General features: G+C 47.4%; 1 protein-coding gene and 1 pseudogene across 1 annotated transcript; one reads left to right on the top strand and one right to left on the bottom strand.

The window, feature by feature from the left end:
• Positions 1-14112: 14112 nt before the first annotated feature.
• Positions 14113-25086, bottom strand: ELOB (elongin B). The gene is made up of 4 exons (XM_066628553.1): positions 24953-25086; positions 18057-18191; positions 16085-16193; positions 14113-14482 (listed from the first exon to the last, which is right to left on the bottom strand). Exons 1-4 carry the CDS (start codon positions 24953-24955, stop codon positions 14370-14372), a joined length of 360 nt encoding a protein of 119 aa, XP_066484650.1. The 5' UTR covers positions 24956-25086; the 3' UTR covers positions 14113-14369.
• On the top strand, positions 15744-15857 carry LOC136654920 (5S ribosomal RNA; annotated as a pseudogene).

Below are 25086 nucleotides of genomic sequence, written 5' to 3'. Positions count from 1 at the left end.
ACACTCTCACCCCTGCCTTTACCAACTGCCTTGCTTCCTAGATCTGGAGAAAGCATTTCACCTTCCAGGAGCCACATGCTAAAATTTGGGAGGCATTTAACCTGCAGCAGTTGCCTTTACATGAAAATTAGTCTGCAGTTTAACTCTAATGTATCCTTTGGTGCTGTGAACCACTTTTCCAGGAGGGCTACTTCAAGAGATTGATAGCCTGTGTGGACTACTTCAGGCTTTTTGCCACAGTCACACCCTCCCTCCGTGATCTCTTGGTTGGCAGGTGGTGGTGAGGTGGGAACTGACGCTTCTCAAGGGGTTTGATATGAGGCTGAAGCCTCTGGTTTCGGTTCCCTCAGATGCCGGTATTGGAGGAGTCATGGGCATGCAAACTTTTTGTCTGCTCCAATCAGCATGGAGCCTGCTTAATTTCTGCTGCCCCTTGCAGCTGTTAGTACCTCAGCAATCCCTGGTGGCCTCCATGATAGAACTCAGCATGAGGGAACGTGGGGGATTTCCAAACAGACCTAGACCTGCTCTTCTTCAGCAAGCCCTCAGGTATCTGGGGGCTTTGTTTCCTCAAGGTGCAGTGCATGCCCACTGTTCCCCTAAACCAGTGATTTTCAACCTTTTCCATCTCATGGCACATTGACAAGGCATTAAAATGGTCAAGGCACACCACCAGGTTTTTGACAATTGACAAGGCACACCATGCTGCCAGTGGGGACTTGCATCTCCCATTGGCCCTATTAATAAATGACCTTCCCCCAAATTCCTGTGGCACACCTGTGGACCACTCGTAGCACACCAGTGTGCCACGACACAGTGGTTGAAAATGGCTGCCCTAAACATTCACAAGAATTGCAAGCCCACCAAATGCTCTTCTGGTTGGTCTTAAATGCTCTTAACCCCTGGGGGCTGGGGATAAGAATAGGCCCTCAATTTGGCTGTACTTGTTGTAAGAGGTGACTAAACAGCCACCTGGTAGATGGGACTCATCAGCCTGGGAAGGCAGCTCATCTGAGAGAAGGAAAACCGATCCCAAAACTCCACTGCCTTGCAGCTACATTCAGTTATGGAAAAGGCTTCAGGAGCCAACCTCGAGGCAAAATCCGGAGCAGGAGTCCCAGAGGCAGTTCATGGCTGAACACAGTCACATTCTGGCAACTCCTGCGATGCTGCTGGAACCAACCATATTGGCCTCTGCCTTTCCATTGGACCATTTCAGCGACATGGAGAGGGGGGGATTTGCTGCATGGGAAACAGTCTATCCTCCATATCTACTTTACCCAGGCTTCATGCACTGGATAGGACACTCTGTTCCAGAACCATTATTCAGAGCGTGATACCATAGTCTTCCGAGACTGAAGGATGCCAACACTCAAATGCTCTTGCAACCCATAGTAATCATGTAGGAAAAGGGAGGGGAATAAGATAAACAACTCTCTCTCTGTGTTAACAAGTTTTCTAGTTTGATTAATCAGAGGCAATGCTTTCCTCAGGCAGGTGGCTATTTACAAGCCTACACAGTGTGCGTTCACTTAAAATATGTAAAAATTTCATCCTGCGATTTAAAATTACTTGAGCATGGGTGTGATCTAGTGACTAGACTAGGAGCAGGAAGATAGTGGTTCAAATCCCACCTGGCTATGAAGTTTACAGGGTGACCCTGGGCAATTCTCTCTCTCTCTATCTTACTTCATATCGTAATTATGCAGATGAAATTGAGGGATGGAGACCCATGTATACTACCCTGAGTCCTTGAGCTAGAGTTGTAAGAGTTGCATTCTTACCACTTTGGACAAATAACTAAGGCAGGAGCACAGCGAACAGAACATGACACCAGAGCAAATAAAAACATGTCTTTGTTGTCACTGAAAGCACATCCAAGGTGGTGCTTAGGGTGTCTCTTTGGAGATGGAATTCCACAAGTCAGGAGCTACTACCAAGAAGGCCCTTTCTTTCTGTAGTATCTGAAGGAAACTGGCACTGCGGTGTCATTGTGCATGCAAGTTAAGATGCGACACCAAAGCTGGCCCATGACCTCCCACCAATTGCAGCTGTCTACCCAGTCTCTGGTTGCAAGGAGGCAGAGGGGAATGGGGTGGGAGAGAAAGTGTGGTGGGTGGGCTACAGCATCTCTAGCCTATTGCACTTTCTCTTCTCAGCTTCCTCCCTTTTTTGCATCCAGGGATTGAGAAGTAGAGGAGAGCAGTGGAGGTGGGCTCCCTGCCAATTCAGCAGCTATGACCTGTTGCCTCGTGAACAGGGCCTTGGGCCAATCTCTGCAGCAGAGCTGATGTCTAGTCAGCCAACTTCAAAAATGTTGCTTGAAGAGATGGTAGTTAATTACATGAGTTTTAGTTGAGTAGCCTGTGCAGGTTTTAGTGAATGTGTATCTGGGCAAAAAGAGAGCCTTTGTATGTGACACCCACCCATCCCATCACCAACACTCCTCAGAAGGAGGCTTTCTCTCCTGGGTGTAAGGGGGGAGATACTCTTCTATGGTGTACTGTCACAGTACACTGACAGCGTACACGGTAACTGTCACCCATGGTTCAGGTAAGACTTTGTAGAAGAATAATGAACCATTTTCATCCAAATGAACCATTTTCATCCAAACCTGCTGCAGTTAACAAGGGGAAGCTTTTTAGTCCGTTGAAAGCATTTGAAACTGTCCCTAAGAATTGGCCTAGAGGCCAGTGCAGAATTACCGCTTCATCCCCCAACCCAGGTGGGAGACGTCATGGGTGCATAAGCCTCAAGCACTTCAATTTTTGTCAACTGGGCTAAAAAAAGTCTCCGCTTGCAGCTTCCCCTTCCCACCCTTCCCCCTCAGACAACCCACCTGCTTCCTCTCCAGTTATACCGTTCCCTTCACTTCCCCATTCTCTCAAAACTAGGGGGAGGGCGCAGGGGAAATAGCACAGAGTGGTCTAGAAAATGCCCGAAATCAAAACTTGTGAAAGTGAATGAGCCTGGCTGGGGAGGGTGAGCTCTGCCTTGTAACTTGGCCATCGTTATGCAGCTCTCCACCAGAGGTGGCTGCATTTTCATTTCTTGACAGTGTTGCATTTGCTCTGTGTCTAGGTGATAGGGCAGTGGGGAAAGGAAGCGTAATGGGGGCTTCTTGTACATTTGGGAAGAGATGATATTCATGGTCAAGACTGCAACAAGACCAGGGTTAGAGAATTGAATTGGATCCCAGAGGAACTGTGTTGCTTGTGTAGCTTATCACAGGGGTTGGCCAGTCTGGGCATTGGCTGAGAGCTTGCACTCCTCAGAGCTCCCCTGCCTTTGCTCCTTAGGAATCTGGTGCTCCCTCAGATGTTGACTAACATGTGGATCTAGAGGTGGGAAGAACCAGGTTCAAATCCCTGCTCGGCCACAATGCTTGCTGTGTCTCAACCTTGCCAGCTTGCACGTTTTAAATATAGCTGACAAATTAATGAAGGCTGATCCTATCAGTGGCTATTAGCTATGATCCATAAATAAAACTGGACAGTCAAAGGCAATGTACCCTTGAGACCATGGGGACAAACGTGTGTGTGTGTGTGTGGGGGGGATGCTATTGCCGCCATGTGTTCCCTGTGAACTTTCCAGAAGCATCTGCCTGGTCACTGTTGGAAACAATATTGGGCTACATGGAGCTGTGGGCTGAGTCAGGGAAGCTGTTTTTGTATTTGTAGGAACAGGGGAAACTGCAGCCCCTTCTACATGTATGTTCAAAAAGGGTGTGAGTGTTGGGGGGGGGGTGATCTTTGACCTCATTTTAGTTACCAGCTTTTATGCCACAAACATCTTTTTTGTAATTGCTTCTCCACTGACAAGGAAGATGTTGCTTAATTGCCGCTTAGAAGCTCAATTGCCGCTAGCGACTTTGTGGCTTTTTTTCTTTTTAACTTCTTTGCAGATGGAACAGGAAGGGCCCACCCTCCCCTGATAAAACTGATCTTTTGGGCACGATAAGGAGCTGCTGTGAAGGGGAAGAGAGGGAGGCTGGTTTTGAGATGAGCACAGCGGCACTGGGTGCAGACCTATGAAACTTAAGGGGCATCCTGACACACCCACTTTCCCCTTATTAGAATCTCTTGCACCCCAGAGCTGGGGAAGGAGCCTTGCTCCCCAGCTTGAGTTGTAGCAAAGTGCATAGCAATCAAACCTCTAATTCCCCTCCTTTTCGCCGTATGCCTCTAGCTCAGTTTCTTCATGCGCAAAGCAGAGGAACCTTGCCTTCCACTTTCCCTGAGCTCCCATTTTGTTTCTTTTGGGGAACCCAAGCTCCCCTCAGTCCATTTTCCTCCTCTGTCTGACCTATTAGATTTTTCCTCCCCCTCCCCCTGGCGGGGACAGGCTCTTCTTGTCTTCCTGCTGGGGCGCTGAGTTTTGACTTCCCCTGATCGGGTTGGGAGGCAGGCTGCAGCAGTGCAGCGATGGCCTTATATGGGCAGAAAGACTCCCAGCACTGGGGAAGGGGGGGGTGAACCCTTTGCTGCCATTTTGTGAGGCAGGATGTGGTCGGGCTGTGGTTGCTGCTTCTTGTTGAAAGACGTTTAGTTGTATGTCCGGGGAGGAGGGGGGCAGTTATCACCTGTGGGTGCTGCAGACTCAGTGACCTGTTCTGAAACTTTCCCGGCACTTTGCCTGTCCTGCATATCTCTTCTCCCCCCCCCCCATTCTCCCCTGCCCCAGGCTATATCCAAAAGTGCAGAAAAAATCGACAAGTGTTGGAACAGCAACTGGGAATGTGGTGAGAGACATGGCAAATGTGTGGCGTTTGCTGCCATGCAGCACAAAAACCACGCATGGAAGTTCATGCGCAAAATGTTGTGTATATACAGAAGTCAAACCTGATCACAATGAAAGAAGTGCTCCCCCCGGGCCACAAAAAGAGCCAGACTTACAACTGGAGACACGCGTGCACACCTGAATATGAGCAGACTCGCAACTGGCAATCTACAGAACCATAAAAGCAAGTGTGGAAGAACAGCTGGAAACCACAAAGGCACAACTGCATGGATTCAGCACACTTGGTGTTAATGACTGGTAACCCCTTCCCAGCACCACAGGGGAGTGGGGGAAATATCTCAGCTTTGGATTTAAAAGAGCCAGGGAAGGGGCAGAAATCTTATGGGGTGGTACTGTCTTTTTAGGGAACCTCCTAGAGGGGAACCTGCCAGCCCTATGTGGGAGAAGGTATGGTTTTCAGTTCCTTTTGTCATCTTGGGCAGATACGGGTGCTGTTGACCTGTGTAGATGGCAGTGTGGTGGGAGAGCTTTGCTGCCCCAGCCATGCCCAAGGTGTCTGAACCTCTGTGAACCTCACAAGCAAAAGCCCAAGATACATTGAGGCTCCCAAAACATCTGTGCTGCAAGGAGTGCTTTAGCAGAAGGCCCAGTAATGTTGTGCAGAGCATGCTAATATGCTTATCTTGTGTGTGTGTGTGGGGGGGGCTCTTCCCCTAAACTGTCTGTGCCCACCAGAGCGAGAGAGAGGTGGCTACTTACACCCCTCACCCCATTAGGTATGGCCCTCTTGAAGTGGACTCACAGCAGTATGGACTCCTGCAATTAAAATCTGTATGATCTATATAGAAGCAACTCTTGCGCTCTCCTGTACAGCTCCTAGATAAGTGTGCACTTGAACAGGTAATGCTGCTATATACTGGGCTAGTGCAGTACTGGCCACTCTGGCTAGCAGTTCTTCAGAGCCCATTCCTAGCTTTACTAATCAAGATCCTTTCAACTGGAGACGCTCAGGTTCAAACCTCCAACCACCTGTTTGCAAAGCATGTGCTACAGCCCCTTCCTCTAAGTTCTCTGTGTTTAACTTCTCGAGCATTTGTAAATGTTTTTGTTCCATAAGGTCATGAGTGAGTTCAGCCTCAAGGCCCCTGAGAGGAATTTTATGGGGGGGACGACGACGACAATGTTTCTTTTTGAACCCTTCCCTTCTCCATTGGATCATAATTTCATACGATTTGGGGATCATAATTTCTATGAATTACAATATATAAAACTATGTGGGCTTATACAAAATGTGAGTACTAGTTTTTACACAAGATATGCATTCCGTTTGAGATCCCAGGAAATTTCTGGCTCCCCGCCTTTGGCTCCTGGTTCCCCTTTTTGACCCCAGGCTCGGGTACAATTTACCCCCTGCAATCCCCCCCCTTTGGCCCTGTACAGCCTGAATGTTATACAAGTCCTCCTCCTTATCATCATGTGCAGGATGGCTGCCGCAGAGTTCGTCTTGGGGCTAAGAGAAGCAAAGCTTGAGTCCTCTTAGTGAGCCAGCTCACTGCTTATCAGCATTCTGTGATCTTTTGAACCACACGGGGGTTCTTTGTCAGGCAACTCCATAAGGCACACTGGATACTGCAGAAGTTTCCACACTGTATTTTTAACCAAGCTGGGTTGTGCAGGAATGTCAACTGAAGTGGTCAGTAACTAACAAGGATCACGTGTGTAGCATTTTCTGGGTATGCAAATACTTCAAGCCTGCCGTTATTAATACAACAACCCTGTTGAGTAGGCAAGTAGCTGCATGTTGCAGCTGGGGAGCCGGGACTGAGTGGCCACTTGGCAAGTTAATACCAGAGGTGAGATGTGAACTCAGGGGGTCCAGTTCAATCTCTTAGCTACACTAGTTCTCATCAATAACATATCATCATCCTGGCTAATGACAGTCACCCAGTGTCCTTTATTTCTATTTATCTCCTCATATTTTACCCCACTTCCCAGAGGAAAATCCCCAAATGCTTCAGGCTCCTAATGCCATTCTCCCCCTGCCACTCTAGTGACTTCTCCCATCTTTTCCCCCTCCATCTCTGGCTGGAATAAGTCAGAGAAATCCATGAAAGAGAGGTCCACTGACTGGCAGTGTGCCACCTCCTTCCGTGAAAGTGGGTCCCGTTGAATCATGTGGGATTTATATCTCAATCCTATACATGTTTGTTCAGATGTAAGAGACTGAGATCTTGGGTTCTAATATTGGCTGTACATTAACTAGGTGGCTAGGACAAGCTCTTCTCTGGTGGCCTCAGCTCCTGTTAGCCATGAGCATAATAATGTTGGCCTACCACTCAGGCTTTGTATAATTTATATTTGTGGTATATAATTAATAAGGGGAATCTGCAAATTTGAATAACTGAACAGATGAATTGTGCAAACTGAACACATGAAATGCATATGCATCTCTCTGATTATTTAGCCTCATTTATTCTGCCAGTGAAGGGGAGTGGCAAAGAGCTAAGCCGACAGTGAAATCCTGCCCCTTTAATTACTGGAAGTCCTTACCCTTAAAACATTTCAGTGAGATTAGCCACACTCTTTTAACACCTGTTTTGAAGCCGTAAGGACTAGAAATTTTGCTCCTCTCATTTCTTCATATTTACATGAAACCATTGAGATTCTCTGCATGTGGAAGTCTGCACTTAGTTTAAAATTCCACGTGTTTGTAACAAAACTGTGAAATATAATTCTGCCCTTTGTGTTGCTATAGCTGTGCAGCACAACCCTATGTATGTTGATTCAGAAGTAAGGTCTTTTGTATCTAGTGGGGCTTGTTCCTAAGTAGCATGGATAGAATTGCATCAGCCATATATACACCAAAGGACACACTCACCAACAGCCCAGCTTCCCATTCTCTTTGTCTGGGAACACCAGCAACCGTCTTTTTCAGATAAAAAAACAGTTACACAGATATACAGCTGTGGTCCCACAGATGTGCAATTTGACACACACACACAGAGGCCCCTCAACCGGGCAAACCATGTAGAGCAGATCTCCCCTCCATACAGAGATTCTTACAGTACGCTGCAACCACCCAACCAGGACGCATGGTGCTCTCTTCTTAGCTTTTCCGTGACACAGTTGATTCGAAACCAGACTAACGTCTTCTGCCCACACACGGCTCATTGCATGAAGCCGACCACATGGCCCCCAACTGACGACAGTGCTGTGAGGAAACTTGACATTGCCACCACCACAAAGAACTAGCTCTGGCAGAGAGGCTGCAACCGGAAACCCAGGGCTGCACAAACAAGTGGGCAGTATTTACGGTGAAGAGAGAGATTTTCTCCCTCTCTGAGAATACTCGAACAAGCGGTCATCCAAAGAAAGTGATTGGTGGGAGATCTGGGGCAGACAAAAAGAGGTCCTTTGTCAGATGGTGCATAATTGGTTTGTGGAACTTGTTGTCACACTATTTGGGGGTGCCCACTAGCTTGGATGCTTTAAAAGCGGTTTAGACACATTGATAGAGGTTAGCCATTGATAGACCTGGACTAGGTAGTTCTGCCCTACCTCCTTTTTGCTTTTGAATATAGTTGCAGGGAGAGCAATGCCAGAAGAGAGGCAGGCCTGCTTGTGGGCTTCCCAGAAGCAGGTGGTGGGTCACTCTGGGTGCTGGACTGGATGGGTCTTTGGCTGATTGAGCAGAACTTATGGTGCAGATGTCAAACCAGCAAAATTATCCTCTCCTCAGTGTTCTGAATGAGGGTGGCATAGTTAAGACTAGGCCTGGCTAGATCAAAATGCAACAGCATGAAGCTTACTGGGTGTCCTTGGGCTGGTTGGTAATTCTCAGACAAACCCATCTCATAGGGTTGGTGTGAGAATTAATTAACATGGGGGAAGGAACCATGTTTACTACCCTGAGCAGTTTGGAGGTAAAATACAAATGTAACAAATAAATGCTTTCCAAAATGGTGTACATATGCCTCTCCTGTTCTATCTCCACCATCCCTAAATAAAAATCTTCCATAAAAACCCAGTGGGGGAAATAGGGGGAAAAACTCACCTGCCTGCCATCGTAGTTGTACAAATGATGATTAGGGTGCATGTGTGTTAAAAGAAACCTAAGCACAAGAGCACATTGAGTATGCAACAAAGATATATTTTGGACTAGTAGTCTCCTGTTGAGAGGCTGTATGGTGTAGTGCAGGGGTGCCCAAACCCCGGCCCTGGGGCCACTCAATGCGGCCCTCTCAATGCGGCCCTTAGGGAGCCCCCAGTCTCCAATGAGCCTCTGGCCCTCTGGAGATTTGTTGGAGCCCACACTGGCCTGATGCAACTGCTGTCAGCGTGAGGGTGACTGTTTGACCTCTCGCGTGAGCTGTGGGATGAGGGTTCCCTCCACTGCTTGTTGTTTCACGTCTGTGATGCAGTAGTAGCAGCAAAGGAAAGGCCAGCCTTGCTTTGTGCAAGACCTTTTATGGGCCTTGAGCTATTGCAAGACCTTCATTCATTCATATAAGTTCATCTTTAATATATTCATTTATGAAAACTTATGTAAATTTATTCAAATTTTAAATGTAAATTCATTCTTTTTTTCTCTGGCCAGACATTTTTTCTCATTGTCAGAGAGACAATGTGGCCCTCCTGCCAAAAACTTTGGACACCCCTGGTGTAGTGGATAGAACCGGAGAGAGCCAGTTCAAATCCCACTTTGGCTGTGACTCACTGAAAGCACAATCCAGTGTGTGTCTACTCAGAACTAAGTCCCATTGTATCCAACAGAGCTTTCTCTCAGGGAACTGTGTATAGGATTACCTGAGTGGAGAAAGGCCTGAGTGACCTTGTGCTAGTCACTATCTGTTAACCTACCTCACTGGTTTGCTGGGAGGATGTTGGAGAACTACAAAGACCTTGAGCACCTTGGAGGAAGTGCAAAATCAAAATAAAATTATAGACTCCTGAACAGTCCAACTCCACACCCTGGATTTTAACAGAGCTGGTTTTCTGATTTTCTATATATTTTATATTCTTTGCAAGGATGGAATAGTATTTATACTCTGTTCTTCTTGCAAGGAGGCATAGCAACCATCAAGAAAAGCAACTATCTCCAACAATTCTCTGAAGCAGAGTGAATAGCCCAAAGTCAGCCAATAAAGCTTCCTGGCTAAGGAGGGATTTAAATCCAACTCTCTTTACTACTATCCCAGGCTGTTCTTCAACTACTGTATCTGGGTTTTAGGAAAAAGGAAAAAAACAAAACTACACTGCTCCCTCTAGTGGTCATGTGTGTGTAACATTTTCTTCAATCAAGGCTGCATTTTCAAAAAGTGAAATAAGGATCATGAAAACACGGATCCGTCTTTTCTTTCCCTTCCCACCATTTCATCTCGACAATGGCAGGACGGACCTGTCACGTCATGGGCCAATTCCAAGCTCTCTCCCATCACACACCAGAGCAAACATTTTCTTTTACGAAAACTCTCAGAGACACTCTAACCCCCTTAAAAAATTAAATGTAATGCTTTTGCAAAATTTTTTTATTTTGAGCCCCAAAACCATTCGCTTCAGCAGCTTAAACTGCCTATGTTTTTAATGTGGTGCATCAAGCTGCAACAAGCCTTCATCTGGAGCTGCAATGCCCATGTGGTGCTATATTAAACAGGTGGGCAGGTGAGGAGTGAGGCTGAGTCTCTATGCAGCAGAACGAGATGATGCAAGAGACTGCACCAATTCAGGCAGCAGGAGCGTGTCTCACACTTTTCAGTGCTCCCTTATGCAACACTCCCTGCCAAGAGAAAACCAGCACAAGAGGAACTACTCTCCCTGAGACACTGCTTTTCTACTGGTAGGGAGATGTCTTTTGTGTGTTTTTAAATAGAGAAATCATTCAAATTAGAATCTCCCACCTGCAGTCTAACGTGGTACAGCATGTCACATGCCAGCTTATTCTGTTGCAACTTTCTCCAGCCTTAAGCAATCCAGGCAGGTAAGGTTACTTCCCATTTCTCCAAAAGAACTCTATTCCTCACCTTACGGCTATTCCACACACACACACGAAAAAACACGTGCTGTTCTCATCCACAGAACTGCTTCCTGGTCAGGAAAACCAGTACCTGATTAAGTGTCTTCAGTGACTAGATGGCAGTTCACATCACCCAGCAGGGCCGATTGTCACATTTGGATAAGAAACACAAATGTGTTTTGGGAGTTGTGGTCTTTGAAATGCTGTTGGGGGAGGGATTTTAATCGGTTTTAGAAGAAACAAGAAAGTCCATTTAAAAATAAATTCAAACCCCATCTTTTCCATGGAGCCCTAAGCACTATCCCCTAGTCCACATGCTCACATATGCATGCATCTGAAATAATCCCACATTTCCCCCTCCTTCCTACCTGGTCATTCTTTGTGAAGTGCCAGAGGACACTGAATGTAAATAGCAGGAATAAATACATTGCAGGAAATATTTTACCAAGCTGGACTAATTCCATAAGTTGCTTAGACCACAAAGGATGTCCTCCTTTTGGAGATTTCTGAAATGGCTCACACAAGACACCCCAAAGAGATTTTACACATGGCTTCTTTCAGCATAGAAGTTCTAGAAAGCAGAGGATGCTGAGCAATCCATTAGCTAGCCTGATCCCCCCGCAGAACAGCTGTTCATAGGTTCTTTTGAGGGGGGTAAAGCTAATTCTGCTTTACGATTGCAGCGTAGATATAGCCTTAGAAGAAACGAGAATCTCATTTACATCCAGGGAACTGAATTCCAGAAGATGGCAGTCATTCTTTAAGGGGAAGGATGATCATTCCCCACAGTCCCCCATGGTCTCTTCAAACCAAGGTCAGGCATAGAATTTAGGGGCAGAGAGGAGAGCTCATGAAGGTAAGTCACATGTTCAATCTAATAGTGGCTGTAGTGACAGGTAGTCACAGAAGGAGGTTTTCAAGGGGTAGATATAACCAGAAACACAAGCTAGGCTTCCTCTGCAGCTTAGGCAACATTCAATTGGTCAGCAGAGATTGGTCATGTTGGGCACTGGCCAAGGCCTCATGCCAATTAGAAGGTGCACCTGGTGAGACCAACCTCAAGCCCTCGAGGAGCAGTGGTCCTGCTCCTGAGTAGCACCCAATGCATCATTAGGTGGTGGGCAGGGGCGCCAACACAGGGCTTTGCCCGAGAACCCCCATCCACCAGATGGTAGCACTGTGGGCCAGTGCCCTAGAAACCCAAGTCACTTAGAGCCCCATCTTTTCTAGAGGATGTTGATAGCCAAGTATGCTAAAAAAAAACCAGACTAATTCCAGAGAGGTACCTGTTGTGTATTACAGCAAACATCACAGACACAAAAACTAACTTGTGCACCTTGTAGTTAGCTTTTTAAATGAAACAAGGCACAAATTCTAACAGGGAAGGGTTGGTTAAGAAGCAAAGCAACCTTGTAAAGGGGAAGAGGCGCCTACCTGATTGAATTAAATGTACGACTGCCATCCGATTTGATAACTCTTCTTTGATTAATTGTATCACTTTTAGCTGGTTGATTAATCCAGTGGTTCTCAAACTTTTAGCCCCAGGACCTACTTTTTAGAATGTGAATCTGTCAGGACCCGCCAGAAGTGACATCAAGCAGGAAAATTTTATACGATCCTAGGCTGCAATCCTACCCACCCAGGAGTAAATTGCAGTGACTATCATTGTTAAAAACATATATACATAGTAGCCTGTTAAAAGTACAGATCTGTAACATTTCCCCAAATGTGATCACATACCAGCATCAAGGGTAGCATCAAGTCTAATGGTAAAAATAAAAATTGAAATGAATGGGGATTCACCTGAAATTGGCTTGAGACCCAGCTGGTGGGTCCACTGGATTCATCCATTGTATTTGCATATAAGGCCACACAATTCTGAAATGAGAGGATGCACACATCACAGCATGCATAATTTTGGAAAAAGCATTCCTCTTGCGTTTGAGGAGAAGTGCACTTCAAGCTGACATGTGGCATCTGCAGTTTAATGATATTTAGCATTTCTATAGTTTGTTTTTGAGTGTGAAAAATCCTCTGTGTGAATTATCCTGATGTAATCCTTACAACAACTCTGTAAGGCAGTGGTTCTCAAACTCTCTGGGAGTTTGAGAACCACTGGTAAGTTTTGGTGGGGGCAGAGACTGGGAAGGGGTGTGTGCCCTGACGGGGCTAAAGTGACTGTAGACATACCTGTGGGGGGGGGGGGAGGGAAGCCTCCTGGAGAGTCCTAGAGGCTCACTGCTCTGTCTGTGAGCCTCCCCTCTGCTGCAGTGAGCTCTGTTTTGCAATTGGAGCTCACTTCTGGTTTTCAGTTGGAGCTCCAATTGCAAAGTGGAGTCCACTGCAGCAGAGGGGAGGCTCGTGGAGGGGGCTGTAACCCTCCCAGAGGCTTCCCAACCCCTCCTCTCAGGTATGTCTACATACCCCTGGATCACTGAGGCACTGCCAGGGCACCCATTCCTAGGCCACTCCCCTTAAGGGGATAAGTTATTATCCCTGCAGCTGGGAAGCAGCGGCTGGGAGGATGTCTAAGGACACAAGGGGGGTGCCCGTGGCAAAGGTGAGATTTGAATTGAGATGTACTCCTTTGCAGCTTAGGGCGTAATCCTGAGGTGCCCTTGGTCTGGCGCAAGTCCCTTGCATTGGCCCAGGAGGGCTGAAAACATGCCATAAGGCACACTTGCTCCTCCTCATGAGTCGGTTAGGCCAACGCGCAGAGGTATGCTGGCCCGCAGAGGCTGAATTCAGCCTCTATTCAGCACCGACGGAGGGACCAAGTCTTGTGTTGGCCGAGATCAGCAACGCAAGGCTCTGGGGTGGGCAGGGAGGAGGTGGGGAGCAGGCAGGAGGGCCTGGATGGGGGGAGGGCAGGTGGTGGGCAGCCCCGGGGGTGGGCAGACAGGGAGTGAGAGGCAGTTATGTTGGATCCCAACCCCTTTCCCTGAGCAGTGCAGAGTAGCTTCAAGCCACTTCGCTCTCCTCAGGCATGTGCCACAGGAGGTGGTGCAAGTTCGAGGAGACCCATAGGGGCTGCAGTGGCTTTCCCAGGGGTAGTTTCCCCTTACCTTCGGCTGAGCCACTGTGGTATCCTATCTGATGCTGGATACAGTGCAAGCCTCCTGCCTTGCCTGTTCCAGTGCAAGATAGGCTGGTGTACTTAGTCTCTCTGCTGCTATGTGACACCAGCTCTCTCCTTCACAAAACAGGTTTTTCTTTTTCATCAGCTAATCTAACCAGTTGAATGCGGTAGTCCTGAAGAGCCCCCAGCTGTTGGGCTGGGCGTGTGGCCGCCTCCCCACCATCCTGACCCTTCATGCATTTTGTAGCCGAGGCCCACAACACAAGACAAAGAGGGGGGGAAAAAAACCAGCTGAACGTTTATTGTTTTCAAAACCAAAATGAAAACATAGCTCTCTGTGATGAGTGGGTGAGAAAGGGCCTGGAAGGGGGTGTGGTCTTGATTACAGGAAGGGGTGGAAAAAACCGGGAAGCTGGACTGGAGGCAAGGGATGGTGCCATGTCTCTCTCCACACTGGAGGAGTCAGGAAGGGTGGATAGGGATAGGAAGGGGCAGAGCGCCACCAGTTGTGCAGCCCTCTCCACTGCCCTCCAACTCTCACTGCACTGCCTGCTCGTTGGCGCTGCTGCTGGAGTCCTGGGGCTTCATCACGTCTGGGAGCTCTGGGGGACTGGAGAAGGGATCGATGCGGAGGGGCTCAAAGGCATCTTCTGGAACAGAGAAAGACATAGGTCATTTGTAGGGCTGGCTACCACAAGCCTCCATCCCCACAATCTCATAAAGTTGAGGAGATGTTTTTGCAAGCTTGCTGAGAGCAGAACGTAATGCTAATCATCCCACGCTTGGACAGCCTACCTCTTCCTTTTCCAGACAGTGGTTGTGTTTTCCCACACCAACTCCCAGAAGTCAAGGATTTTCCTTCTGTATTGTTCAGACAGACACTTTGGTGAGGACTAAACAACCTTCTGGCTTTGGCCCTCCAAGGTGAGAAGTGATAGTCTTGTATTTTCCTTCACTGGGAGGAAGCCCAGAGGAAGCAGCCCTTAAGGAGGACACTGCTCCACCAGTACTGCCGCCTGGAAACAGTTCCAGGCTAGGCTGGCCAATCCATTTTCAACAGCGCATTTAAATACAGAGAAAGTGCTGGAAGACCAGCAACACTGGGCTTTGCCCATCGAGTCGCTCACAGGGGAGACAGAAAGTTCCACAACCCTCACCTCCACAGTGTGAACAGCAACAGAACAGCACAGCAACAGAACAGCACAGCCCACCCCTTATGCACCTTAACTCCTCACCCCCTTGAGCCTGTTATCTTGGCTCACTTGTGGGATGCAGTGGCCAACTGATGGAAGCAGAGATCTCCAGCCTCTACTGCAGATCATACTATAAAAGAGTCCTTTGCTCTGTATGAGATAAGTGAATTAGGGAACAATCCTAACCAGGCCTACTCAGAATAAGCCCTATTCTGTTCAAAGGGGCTTACTCTCAGGAAAATGTGATTGCACTCTAAGGTGCATAACAGCACAGTGAAGAGGGAGAGACCCTGACATCAGGGGCAAAATGGAAAGCCTCTAGGGGGCTGGACTGAGCTCCCAAGTGCCTATCAACTCCACTGTTGTTCCTGTGGCTTTGCAGGGAATCTGCAACAGGAATGATCATTTAATGCTAGCTACTAATGGCCCTGTGTGAAGCCAAACAAACAGCACAAGGAATATGCTTAGCAGTGAACTGTAAATGCAAATAAGTCTGTTTGACAGACTGCAGACATTCAGTTCCATGTTGGCAAAAATGATGGAAAACGGAGAGGCTTTTGCTTCTCTGCTATTCTAGGTCCAGGGCCCTGATGAAAATGGTATAACTGAAAGGGTACCATTCCATAAGGAACTGGCAAGTAAAACTGGAATTAGCCTTTTAAGAGCTTTCCAACACTACAATGTGTCGGACTAGATGCTTGTTTTTAGAGTCGAATATGTCAACTGTTACCCTGCACATGCCCAATCTCGTCTGATCTCGGAAGCTAAGCAGGGTCAGGCCTGGTTAGTACTTGGATGGGAGACCGCCTGGGAATACCAGGTGCTGTAGGCTTATATCATAGTCTTTCGAGACTGAAGGTTGCCAACCATGTCAAAAGGGCGATTCACAATTCTGCACATCAAGCGAAATTCTAAGATCCAGTGTGGCCAGAGCCATGCATTAAACAAACACTTCTGTAGCCTCATACCAGAACTGTTCACCATCCCCATTCAAAGTGATGGTTCAAACACATTCAACTCTGTCCACCCAAACAGGAACAATAGCACAAAATCACTCACCACTTGCTCTGAAGGCCAAGCCCACTGTAGCTGGGGCCTGGGGTCGTGCTGTCTGACTAGTGAAGCCACAATCTCCCAAAGTTTTGCTGTCATCCAGTAGCTGGTCCTCCTGCAGGGTGGCAACAAAGCGCATAGGGAAGTGAGAGAAGCCTTCATGACACATGTGACTTTGACTCATCTGGGAGCAAAATGCAGCTACTTCTGGAGGACTTGTGGCAAAAGTAAACAGTGCATTGAAAAACACACAGACTGTTAATGAAAAGGAATTGTGGCTGCCAGGCAGTGACCCCATAACAGCAACAAATTAGGCATCAAAGGCAAATCAGGTTGCATCCAGAAGAGGCAGAATTAGGGTAGACACATACGGAGTGCTAGTGAGTTCTAACAGAGTAGCCATGCCCATGGCTGAGCTCTGGGACAGGTTAAAATGTGCTATGAAATGGTCTGAAGGGAAAGAATGACCCTTATGGTTGATGATCCACTACATTATGCCTATCAAATTGGGATGGTGGTGGCCCCATACAATACTGACCCCCCCCATTTCTACCAAAATAAGAGTAGCGAAATCATTGTGAAAGAGGAACTAAGAATATGCTGCGAGTTCTTGATGCTGCCTGTGGAACAGCTGTCAGCCATGGGGGGGGGGATCTCAAAATCATCACCATGGCTCCGAAAACACAGCTTTATCTCCGAGAGCCCAAATGACAGCACGAAGAGGGGATTGCTGGAAGGCTACCGGGTTGCACAGTTGCATTGTTCCGGAAGCTGACTGAAAAGATCTGGATGCAAGAATGAAGCATGCCTCTTATTTTGAGGGAAGAGAAGATAAACAATTCCTTTGTATCAATACTATAGAAAACACTAGCCTGAAAATCCCAGGTTTGCTAGGAATTGACTGGGTGGCTTTAGGCATGCAGCAACCTGTCTCAGAGATGGAAAAAAAATATCAGACTTATGAAGCATTTTGCCCGCTGTAAACACCATACGACTGTATTGCTATACAATTTTCACAGTGCCACTTTCTCGGTCCATCTCTTGAGCTCACTCTAGCGTGACCGAGAAAAGAGCCTGGAGAAAGGCTATGTGGCTGAAAGGGCCAGTCTCTAGGAAGACCAACCCAGATCTGTTGCATTTTCATTCTGCCCTTCATCCAAACTGCTCAGGATGACACACACAGCCCCGTAACCTCAATTTAGACTCACCCTGTAAGGGAAAAATGAAAGCTGACACAGTGAGATTCGTTGCAAAATTAAAACTTGAGTCTCTATGGCTAAGGCCAACGCTCCAACAGCTGAAGGACACAGTGGTTATCTCACTTCAAGCTACCCTGTGACCGAGTGTGACAGCATAAGACAGCCATAGGATGTAAAGAGGCTGGCTGGACCTTGAAGCAGCCTTTTAGCCATAGCTGATCTCCACATATCCAATGCTGAAAAAGGAGCTTTTTAGGCATTTCAAAGACTTGGCTAAACTGCAGCCACGTATGATCCCATGGGCTGCTTGTTGCCAACCCCCATTTTACAGGACCAAATGCTCAGATTTCAATTGCAAGTATCTGGATATGAATCTATTTCATCGCAAGGATGCTTAAACACCTGTGATACAGCATACTTCAGTGATACCAGCATGCTCCTGAAGACCTGGATCTTAGGATACGTGCCTGAAAAAAACTTCACCCATACTGGCCTCTAAAGCATTACAAGTATAATTCATTATCTTTTTTCTGCTCAATTTAGAGTCAATTTTTTTTACTCTAATCTCTGAATCCCAACATTTTGCTGCTTTTCAAGAATTTGCTGTGTTATCAAACTGATGGATGTTTAACACTTTTTAAAGCATGACGACAGTGGTACTGAATTGCCAACCTAGCAGGACCACAACTCCTGATGCCAGAGTGCCATCTGAAGAAAGACCACCCCACACTGTGCCCTTCACTACACAAATTGAGGGTGGTCCCACCTCCCCCCCATACCTTGTATAACCTTTGTTCTTCTGGGGGTCTCTTTAGGATCCCCTCAACAATTCTTTTCAGCTCATACACCGTACTAGATTCCTTCGCGTCTGTGAAGATGGTCGTCTTGTGACGTCGGATCATTAGAAAGACGTCCTGTTGAAGGAGAGGTTGGTTAGTTAAAGCAAAAACCAGTCCATGAAATCTCTTTCGCATTCTAGCTGCCCACACAAGTCAAGACATTTGTGGCTCAAAAGGGGGAAAAACAGAACCACCATCTTTTTCAGAGGATCCCTACCTGCTGTCATAAAGGCTCTCACCTGGACACCTGTGACAGAGATTTACATGCCTAAGTAAAACATCTTATCACTGAATGTCTCGAGGCAGTGTTGTGTAGTGGTTAAGAACACCAAGACTGGAGAGACCCAAGTTCCAAATCCCCATTCAGCCATGACACTCACAAGGTTATTTTGGGCCACTCCCTTCTCTCTTTCAGTCTTACTGAACTCACAGGCCTGCTGTCAGGGAGCAGAGAAACGAAAACCTTGTATAGAGTTTTTAGGTCTGTAGAGCAGAGCTCTCCAGACTCCAGCCTGTGGGCAGGATCTGGCACCCTGCATAACCCCTCCCCCTGCGTAAACCTGCACCCTGCATAACCCTTCCCCTCACATGAATGGCACTTACTGCTCCATGGGGAAACCGTGTGGTGCCTATCTCCCCTGAACAGGGCCCTGGCTTCCACGTCTGCCTGGAAATCCGGGCACAATGGCTGCTGGGGCAACAAACTCTGGAAGGGGCTCAGTTCAGGAAAGATCAGTGTCCTCATGAGGCTCCCCAGAGGAACAGTAAGCGCCATTCGTTTTGGAGAACCCTTTCCCACTGCACGGTGGCCTCCACACTGGAGATTGCTGCTACAGAGGAAAGGTGGGATAAAAATGTAATAAATAAAGCAAACGTCTGTCTCCTCAGAAAAGCTCAGTTGGAACAGGAACTATGACAGGGCAAGACTTTTCCCAAGATGAGAGCACAAGCACTCTGGGGGTGTCCATTTGTCCACCCTGACCCTGGAGAAGGCTGCTGAAAATCTTATCAAAAGACTGCATTCTTCAGAAAAGGCTTTCTGGCACCTGCCACAGGCGCACTGGCACCTCCAAACAACTTTCCACCCAACGTCATGTGCAAAGCAGACATTACCTAGTGGCATTACCACCATTTTGCAGAAAATGAAAGACAAGTGTCTTCTGCCCTCTGGCCCACCTGCAGTTCTTTCTGTCCCTCTGGACTGCATCAGCAGCTGCCAAGGGCTGTAAGACTTTGCCAAACCCTCCATGTAAACTGATTATAACTGTAACATCCTGTGGGCTTCTTTGATTGTAAGCCAATCCTAGCTGAAAAGTGGGGTACAAATGTAATACACAGACATACATAGAACTGCTTAGTGGAGAGAATATTGCATAAGCTTTGGGAACTTAAATAAACACAGTCCAATCTCTGTTCATAGCAGAACTGAAACCAGATTCAGTCATTAAAAGTCTGTAGATTTAGATCTGGACACAGACATATTAGTTTCAGAGTGTTTTTTTTTCTGGTGAAGAGGAGTCCATGCTGATCCTTTGCTGTTTAGAATTTGGCAACACATAAAAGGCTATTGACCCTCTCCCCTATAACTGAAAGAACACAATTCCTAGCTGTTGCTTACTCAACCCATTTTTAGACACCCTTCAGCTCCATCATTCCCTTGGTTCTCTCTGGGCTTTCTCTGAAACTACAGACATCTGAGCATGAATAATGTGCAGAGTGTTGGACCAGGACCAAGGAAGCCTGGGTTCAAATCCATCATAGCCCTGAAGCTCACTGGATGATCTTATATAGTCTCTCTCATCCTATCTTAAAGGATTGTTGCAGAGACAGTAAAGGGTAGTAAAAGGGTCTAGTATCCACGAGCTTTGCTGAGCATCTAGGGCTGCAATCCTATACACACTGTCCTGGAAGTCAGCCCCACTGAATACAATGGGACTTACTTCTAAGAAGACATGCATAGAATTGTGCAGTTAGGGAACTGATCTTCAATATTTCCAGACTCAGCACTCACCTTTACCCTTTCTCTCTGTTTTAAGAGAAACATCACAACATACAAAAAAATTGTAGTGGTCTGACCCAACTGACAGCAGGGCATGACCTTGTCATGGGTCATGGCCAATCAGCTGTAGATGTTGGGCAGGACAAAATGCAATAAATTTTCTTTCTGCCAACAATTGGTGGTTTCAGATGTGCTGTGTGTCAGAAAACCTTTTATATCCCATTCCTTCTCCAAAGAAAGCTAGAAGTTCCCAGGTTTCTTCAACTTTTCTGCATTGCTTCTGTACTCTTACTCCTTTAAACACAGTATCTATTGCTGTTCCTCAAATCTTCTCTGCTTCTGTCAGCATTACACAGAGGCCAGGAAAGCTTGGTTGGAGAAACATCAAGAAATTAATTTAAATTTTCCCTAATGAACTTCTTGGATAGGAAGTCACCTAATGTCAGAATCCCATGGCCACTTTATATGACAATACTTTCACATTTACATTTATACCCCACCTTTTCTCCATGGAACTCAGGAGAGCACACACTGCTTCCCTGACTCCCATTTTGTCCTTACAATAGCCCTGTAAAGTTGGTTAAGCCATTTCTGCCCAAATGTTGCATATATGCAACAGGGACCAAATGTGTATACCTGTGGGCTGGCCAGAAATGGATTAAGCGGAGAGATAGTGATAGGCTCAATAGATGAGTGCGGATTTGAATTCCAGTTACTGTAATGGAAGATCAGAAGATCATCAGGTGGATGATGTGGTGTTGACAGCGATTCCATGTTTTGACAGCTGGCTGACAGCTCTGGGCCAATGGAGACACTGATGGACACATGAGCTTCATCTGACCTTGATGGGACTTTGAATGGACATGGACTGAAGGGATGGCTCACCTGAGCCTAATTTGGACTTAATGAGGCTGCAGGAATAAAAGGCAGCCCCAGAAGACCAATGGTACCTTGGCCCCAGACCTACAGAACCCCAGACTATGGGACATGGACAGACCAGGACACAGAAGAGAGGACTGCCAGGACCCTGCTGGAGGACTCTGATACAGAGAAAGGGACTCTGCTGCAGTGGACTGCTATGGAAAGGACTGGACTGCAGAAGACTGAATTGGACTGTGCTTTGGGAGACTGAGCTGGAGTGGACTTGGACTGGAGGCTTTGGACCTTTACCCACTAAGTTAAGTGGAGTTTTGGGGAGGGAAAGCCTCTGGACAAGAGGAAGTATAGGGAGTGTCACTGTTTGTAGCAATAAATTTGGTTAATTGCTATAGATGTTCTGTGTTTATTCCTTTGCACACCACAGCTGCTGTTCTTGGAAATAAGGATGTCTTAATTAGCCAAAAAAGTGGGCATTGGGAGACGGAGTTATAATTCGGACGGGACAAATTGGCGTAGTTGACAGGATTGCAAGACAGTTACCCACGTCCTAGTTAAGCACTCTAACCAAGCTTAGCTCCATTACAATAATACTATGTATTAATTGCGTAAATATGTAAATTTGGGGTATATGGGAAGAATGAGGCAGGCTTTGGGGACAGAAAGAAGGGTTAAAGGAGGAAAAGATCTGTCATTAACTAACATGGATGCTGCTGTTTTGTTTTCTAAATGCACGGGTTCTTTTTCTTTTAAGTTTTGGTTGTGTTAGCCACCCTGAGCATCCTGTTATCGGCATGAATAGATGGGATAGGCATCGTAAAAAAGTAAATAAAATTAAAATAGTCATATACCAAATTTCCAAAAAAGCCCAAAGCAGGTTATAACAGCAAGAACATAAATGGCATTTTAAAAAGTCAGCAAGATAATATTTTACAACAAAATAGAGACAGTCAATCAAAGGCCCGGCACCAGAGGTGTGTTTTACACCCCTTCCAAAAACTGTGCCAAAGTGACTGGGCTGTGCATCATGGGAATCAGTGTAGCATACTGGTTAGAGCACTGTTTATCAGCCAGTGGAACTCAAACCACTGGTGGTACTTGAGGTGGTGTTTGGTGGTACTCATGGGACCCCGGCTCCCAGGCAGCGAGACCAGCGATGCAATGTGACAAGCAGCAGTAGGAGGCTTGGTGGGCAATGCTCTAAGCCAGCATGTTTTACACAGTCAGAAAAGCCCTCCTATCTGCCCTGAGCCTCTTACTGATTTTTGTCACGTTGTATCTGGCTCCCAATCTGGAAGTAACTGGTGATGTCATCATCACCATTTACTTCCAACAGGTGGACTGTGTATGGTAAGGGACAAATAGTGAGGAACACTGCATTAGAACACCAGGACTAGGAAATCCCAAGTTCACAGGCCACATTGGTATGCAAGGTATGCAACTTGTCCCTCAAAACAGCCACGGTACCAGAAGATTGGAGGATAGCAAATGTCACGCCTATTTTTAAAAAGGGAAAGAGGGGGGACCCGGGAAACTATAGGCCGGTCAGCCTAACATCCATACCGGGTAAGATGGTGGAATGCCTCATCAAAGATAGGATCTCAAAACACATAGACGAACAGGCCTTGCTGAGGGAGAGTCAGCATGGCTTCTGTAAGGGTAAGTCTTGCCTCACAAACCTTATAGAATTCTTTGAAAAGGTCAACAGGCATGTGGATGCGGGAGAACCCGTGGACATTATATATCTGGACTTTCAGAAGGCATTTGACACGGTCCCTCACCAAAGGCTACTGAAAAAACTCCACAGTCAGGGAATTAGAGGACAGGTCCTCTCGTGGATTGAGAACTGGTTGGAGGCCAGGAAGCAGAGAGTGGGTGTCAATGGGCAATTTTCACAATGGAGAGAGGTGAAAAGCGGTGTGCCCCAAGGATCTGTCCTGGGACCGGTGCTTTTCAACCTCTTCATAAATGACCTGGAGACAGGGGTGAGCAGTGAGGTGGCTATGTTTGCAGACGACACCAAACTTTTCCGAGTGGTAAAGACCAGAAGTGATTGTGAGGAGCTCCAGAAGGATCTCTCCAGACTGGCAGAATGGGCAGCAAAATGGCAGATGCGCTTCAATGTCAGTAAGTGTAAAGTCATGCACATTGGGGCAAAAAATCAAAACTTTAGATATAGGCTGATGGGTTCTGAGCTGTCTGTGACAGATCAGGAGAGAGATCTTGGGGTGGTGGTGGACAGGTCGATGAAAGTGTCGACCCAATGTGCGGCGGCAGTGAAGAAGGCCAATTCTATGCTTGGGATCATTAGGAAGGGTATTGAGAACAAAACGGCTAATATTATAATGCCGTTGTACAAATCGATGGTAAGGCCACACCTGGAGTATTGTGTCCAGTTCTGGTCGCCGCATCTCAAAAAAGACATAGTGGAAATGGAGAAGGTGCAAAAGAGAGCGACTAAGCTGATTACGGGGCTGGGGCACCTTCCTTATGAGGAAAGGCTACGGCGTTTGGGCCTCTTCAGCCTAGAAAAGAGATGCTTGAGGGGGGACATGATTGAGACATACAAAATTATGCAGGGGATGGACAGAGTGGATAGGGAGATGCTCTTTACACTCTCACATAATACCAGAACCAGGGGACATCCACTAAAATTGAGTGTTGGGCGGGTTAGGACAGACAAAAGAAAATATTTCTTTACTCAGCGCGTGGTCAGTCTGTGGAACTCCTTGCCACAGGATGTGGTGCTGGCGTCTAGCCTAGACGCCTTTAAAAGTGGATTGGACGGGTTTCTGGAGGAAAAATCCATTATGGGGTACAAGCCATGATGAGTATGCGCAACCTCCTGATTTTAGGAATGGGTTAAGTCAGAATGCCAGATGTAGGGGAGAGCACCAGGACGAGGTCTCTTGTTATCTGGTGTGCTCTCTGGGGCATTTGGTGGGCCGCTGTGAGATACAGGAAGCTGGACTAGATGGGCCTATGGCCTGATCCAGTGGGGCTGTTCTTATGTTCTTATGTTCTTATTGGGCAACCATGGCCAGACACTTCCCCTCTTGGTCTAACCTACCTTACAAGGTTGTTATGAAGATAACAATGGGCAGATTCTCAAACACAGAGCCTTGTACTCCTTGAAGGGGGGGGGGAAGAGGGATTCCACAAATAAATACAAAATAAGCATTGTAGGCAGGCTGGCAGCACCCAGTGTCAGGCAACAAAAAAAGAACTGAACATAAGAAGAGCCTCGCTGGATGATGCCAAAGGCGGCCCATCTGCTCCAGCTTCCTGGATGTCACAGCTGCCCACCAGATGCCTCAGGGAGCACACAAGACAACACCTGCATCTGGCATTCAGAGGTAGCTACTTCTAAAACCAGGAAACTGCACCCATCATGGCCTGTAACCTGTGACAAACTTTTCCTCCAGAAATCTGTCCAATCCCTCTTTTAAAGGCATCTAGGCCACATGACACCCCCACAGCCTGTGGCAGGGAGTTCCACAGACCCCCCATCCCCTTGTAAAGGCATCCAGGCCATACGCCATCCCCACATCCTGTGGCAGGGAGTTCCACAGACCAATCACATGCTGGGTAAAGAACTATTTCTTGTGTCTGTCCTAACACAGGGTGTGGGGTAGGAAAGGGACTGACAGGGGGAGGGATCAGAGGGCAGGTCCAGCCCCCCTTGTGTCTTTGGCCAGGGAAGCTGAGGGGGGTGTGGGGTGGGGCAGAGGGTCCTCCCCCCAAGGGGTCCTGGGGCAGGGAAGTGCCTGGAGTGCTGGGAGGGGCAGGGGGGTCTGACGTCAGGAGGAGGCGGGGCCAGGGCTGGGAGGGTGGAGGGGGCTGTCCTTGAGGGGAGGGGGAGGAAGAGGAGGAGGAAGAGCCTTGTGGGTGGCCATGGGTCACCCCAACCACCGCCCCGTCACGTCCTCGCCCCCCCGCAGGCCGCCCCTCCCCTACTCACCATCTCTGCAGCCTCAGCCCAGACCCCCCAGAGAGGAGAAAGCAGCAGAGCCCCCGATACCCCAACATGCACCGCGGCCTCGGGACAGCCCAGCCCGAGGTTCGGCTGGTGGAAGCGGAGGAGGACCGCGCATG

The sequence above is a fragment of the Tiliqua scincoides genome, chromosome 5 (assembly GCF_035046505.1).
Source record: "Tiliqua scincoides isolate rTilSci1 chromosome 5, rTilSci1.hap2, whole genome shotgun sequence".
NCBI lineage: Eukaryota > Metazoa > Chordata > Lepidosauria > Squamata > Scincidae > Tiliqua > Tiliqua scincoides.
Note: the sequence above shows the minus strand (reverse complement) of the source record. Positions and strands in the feature narration are given on the sequence as shown.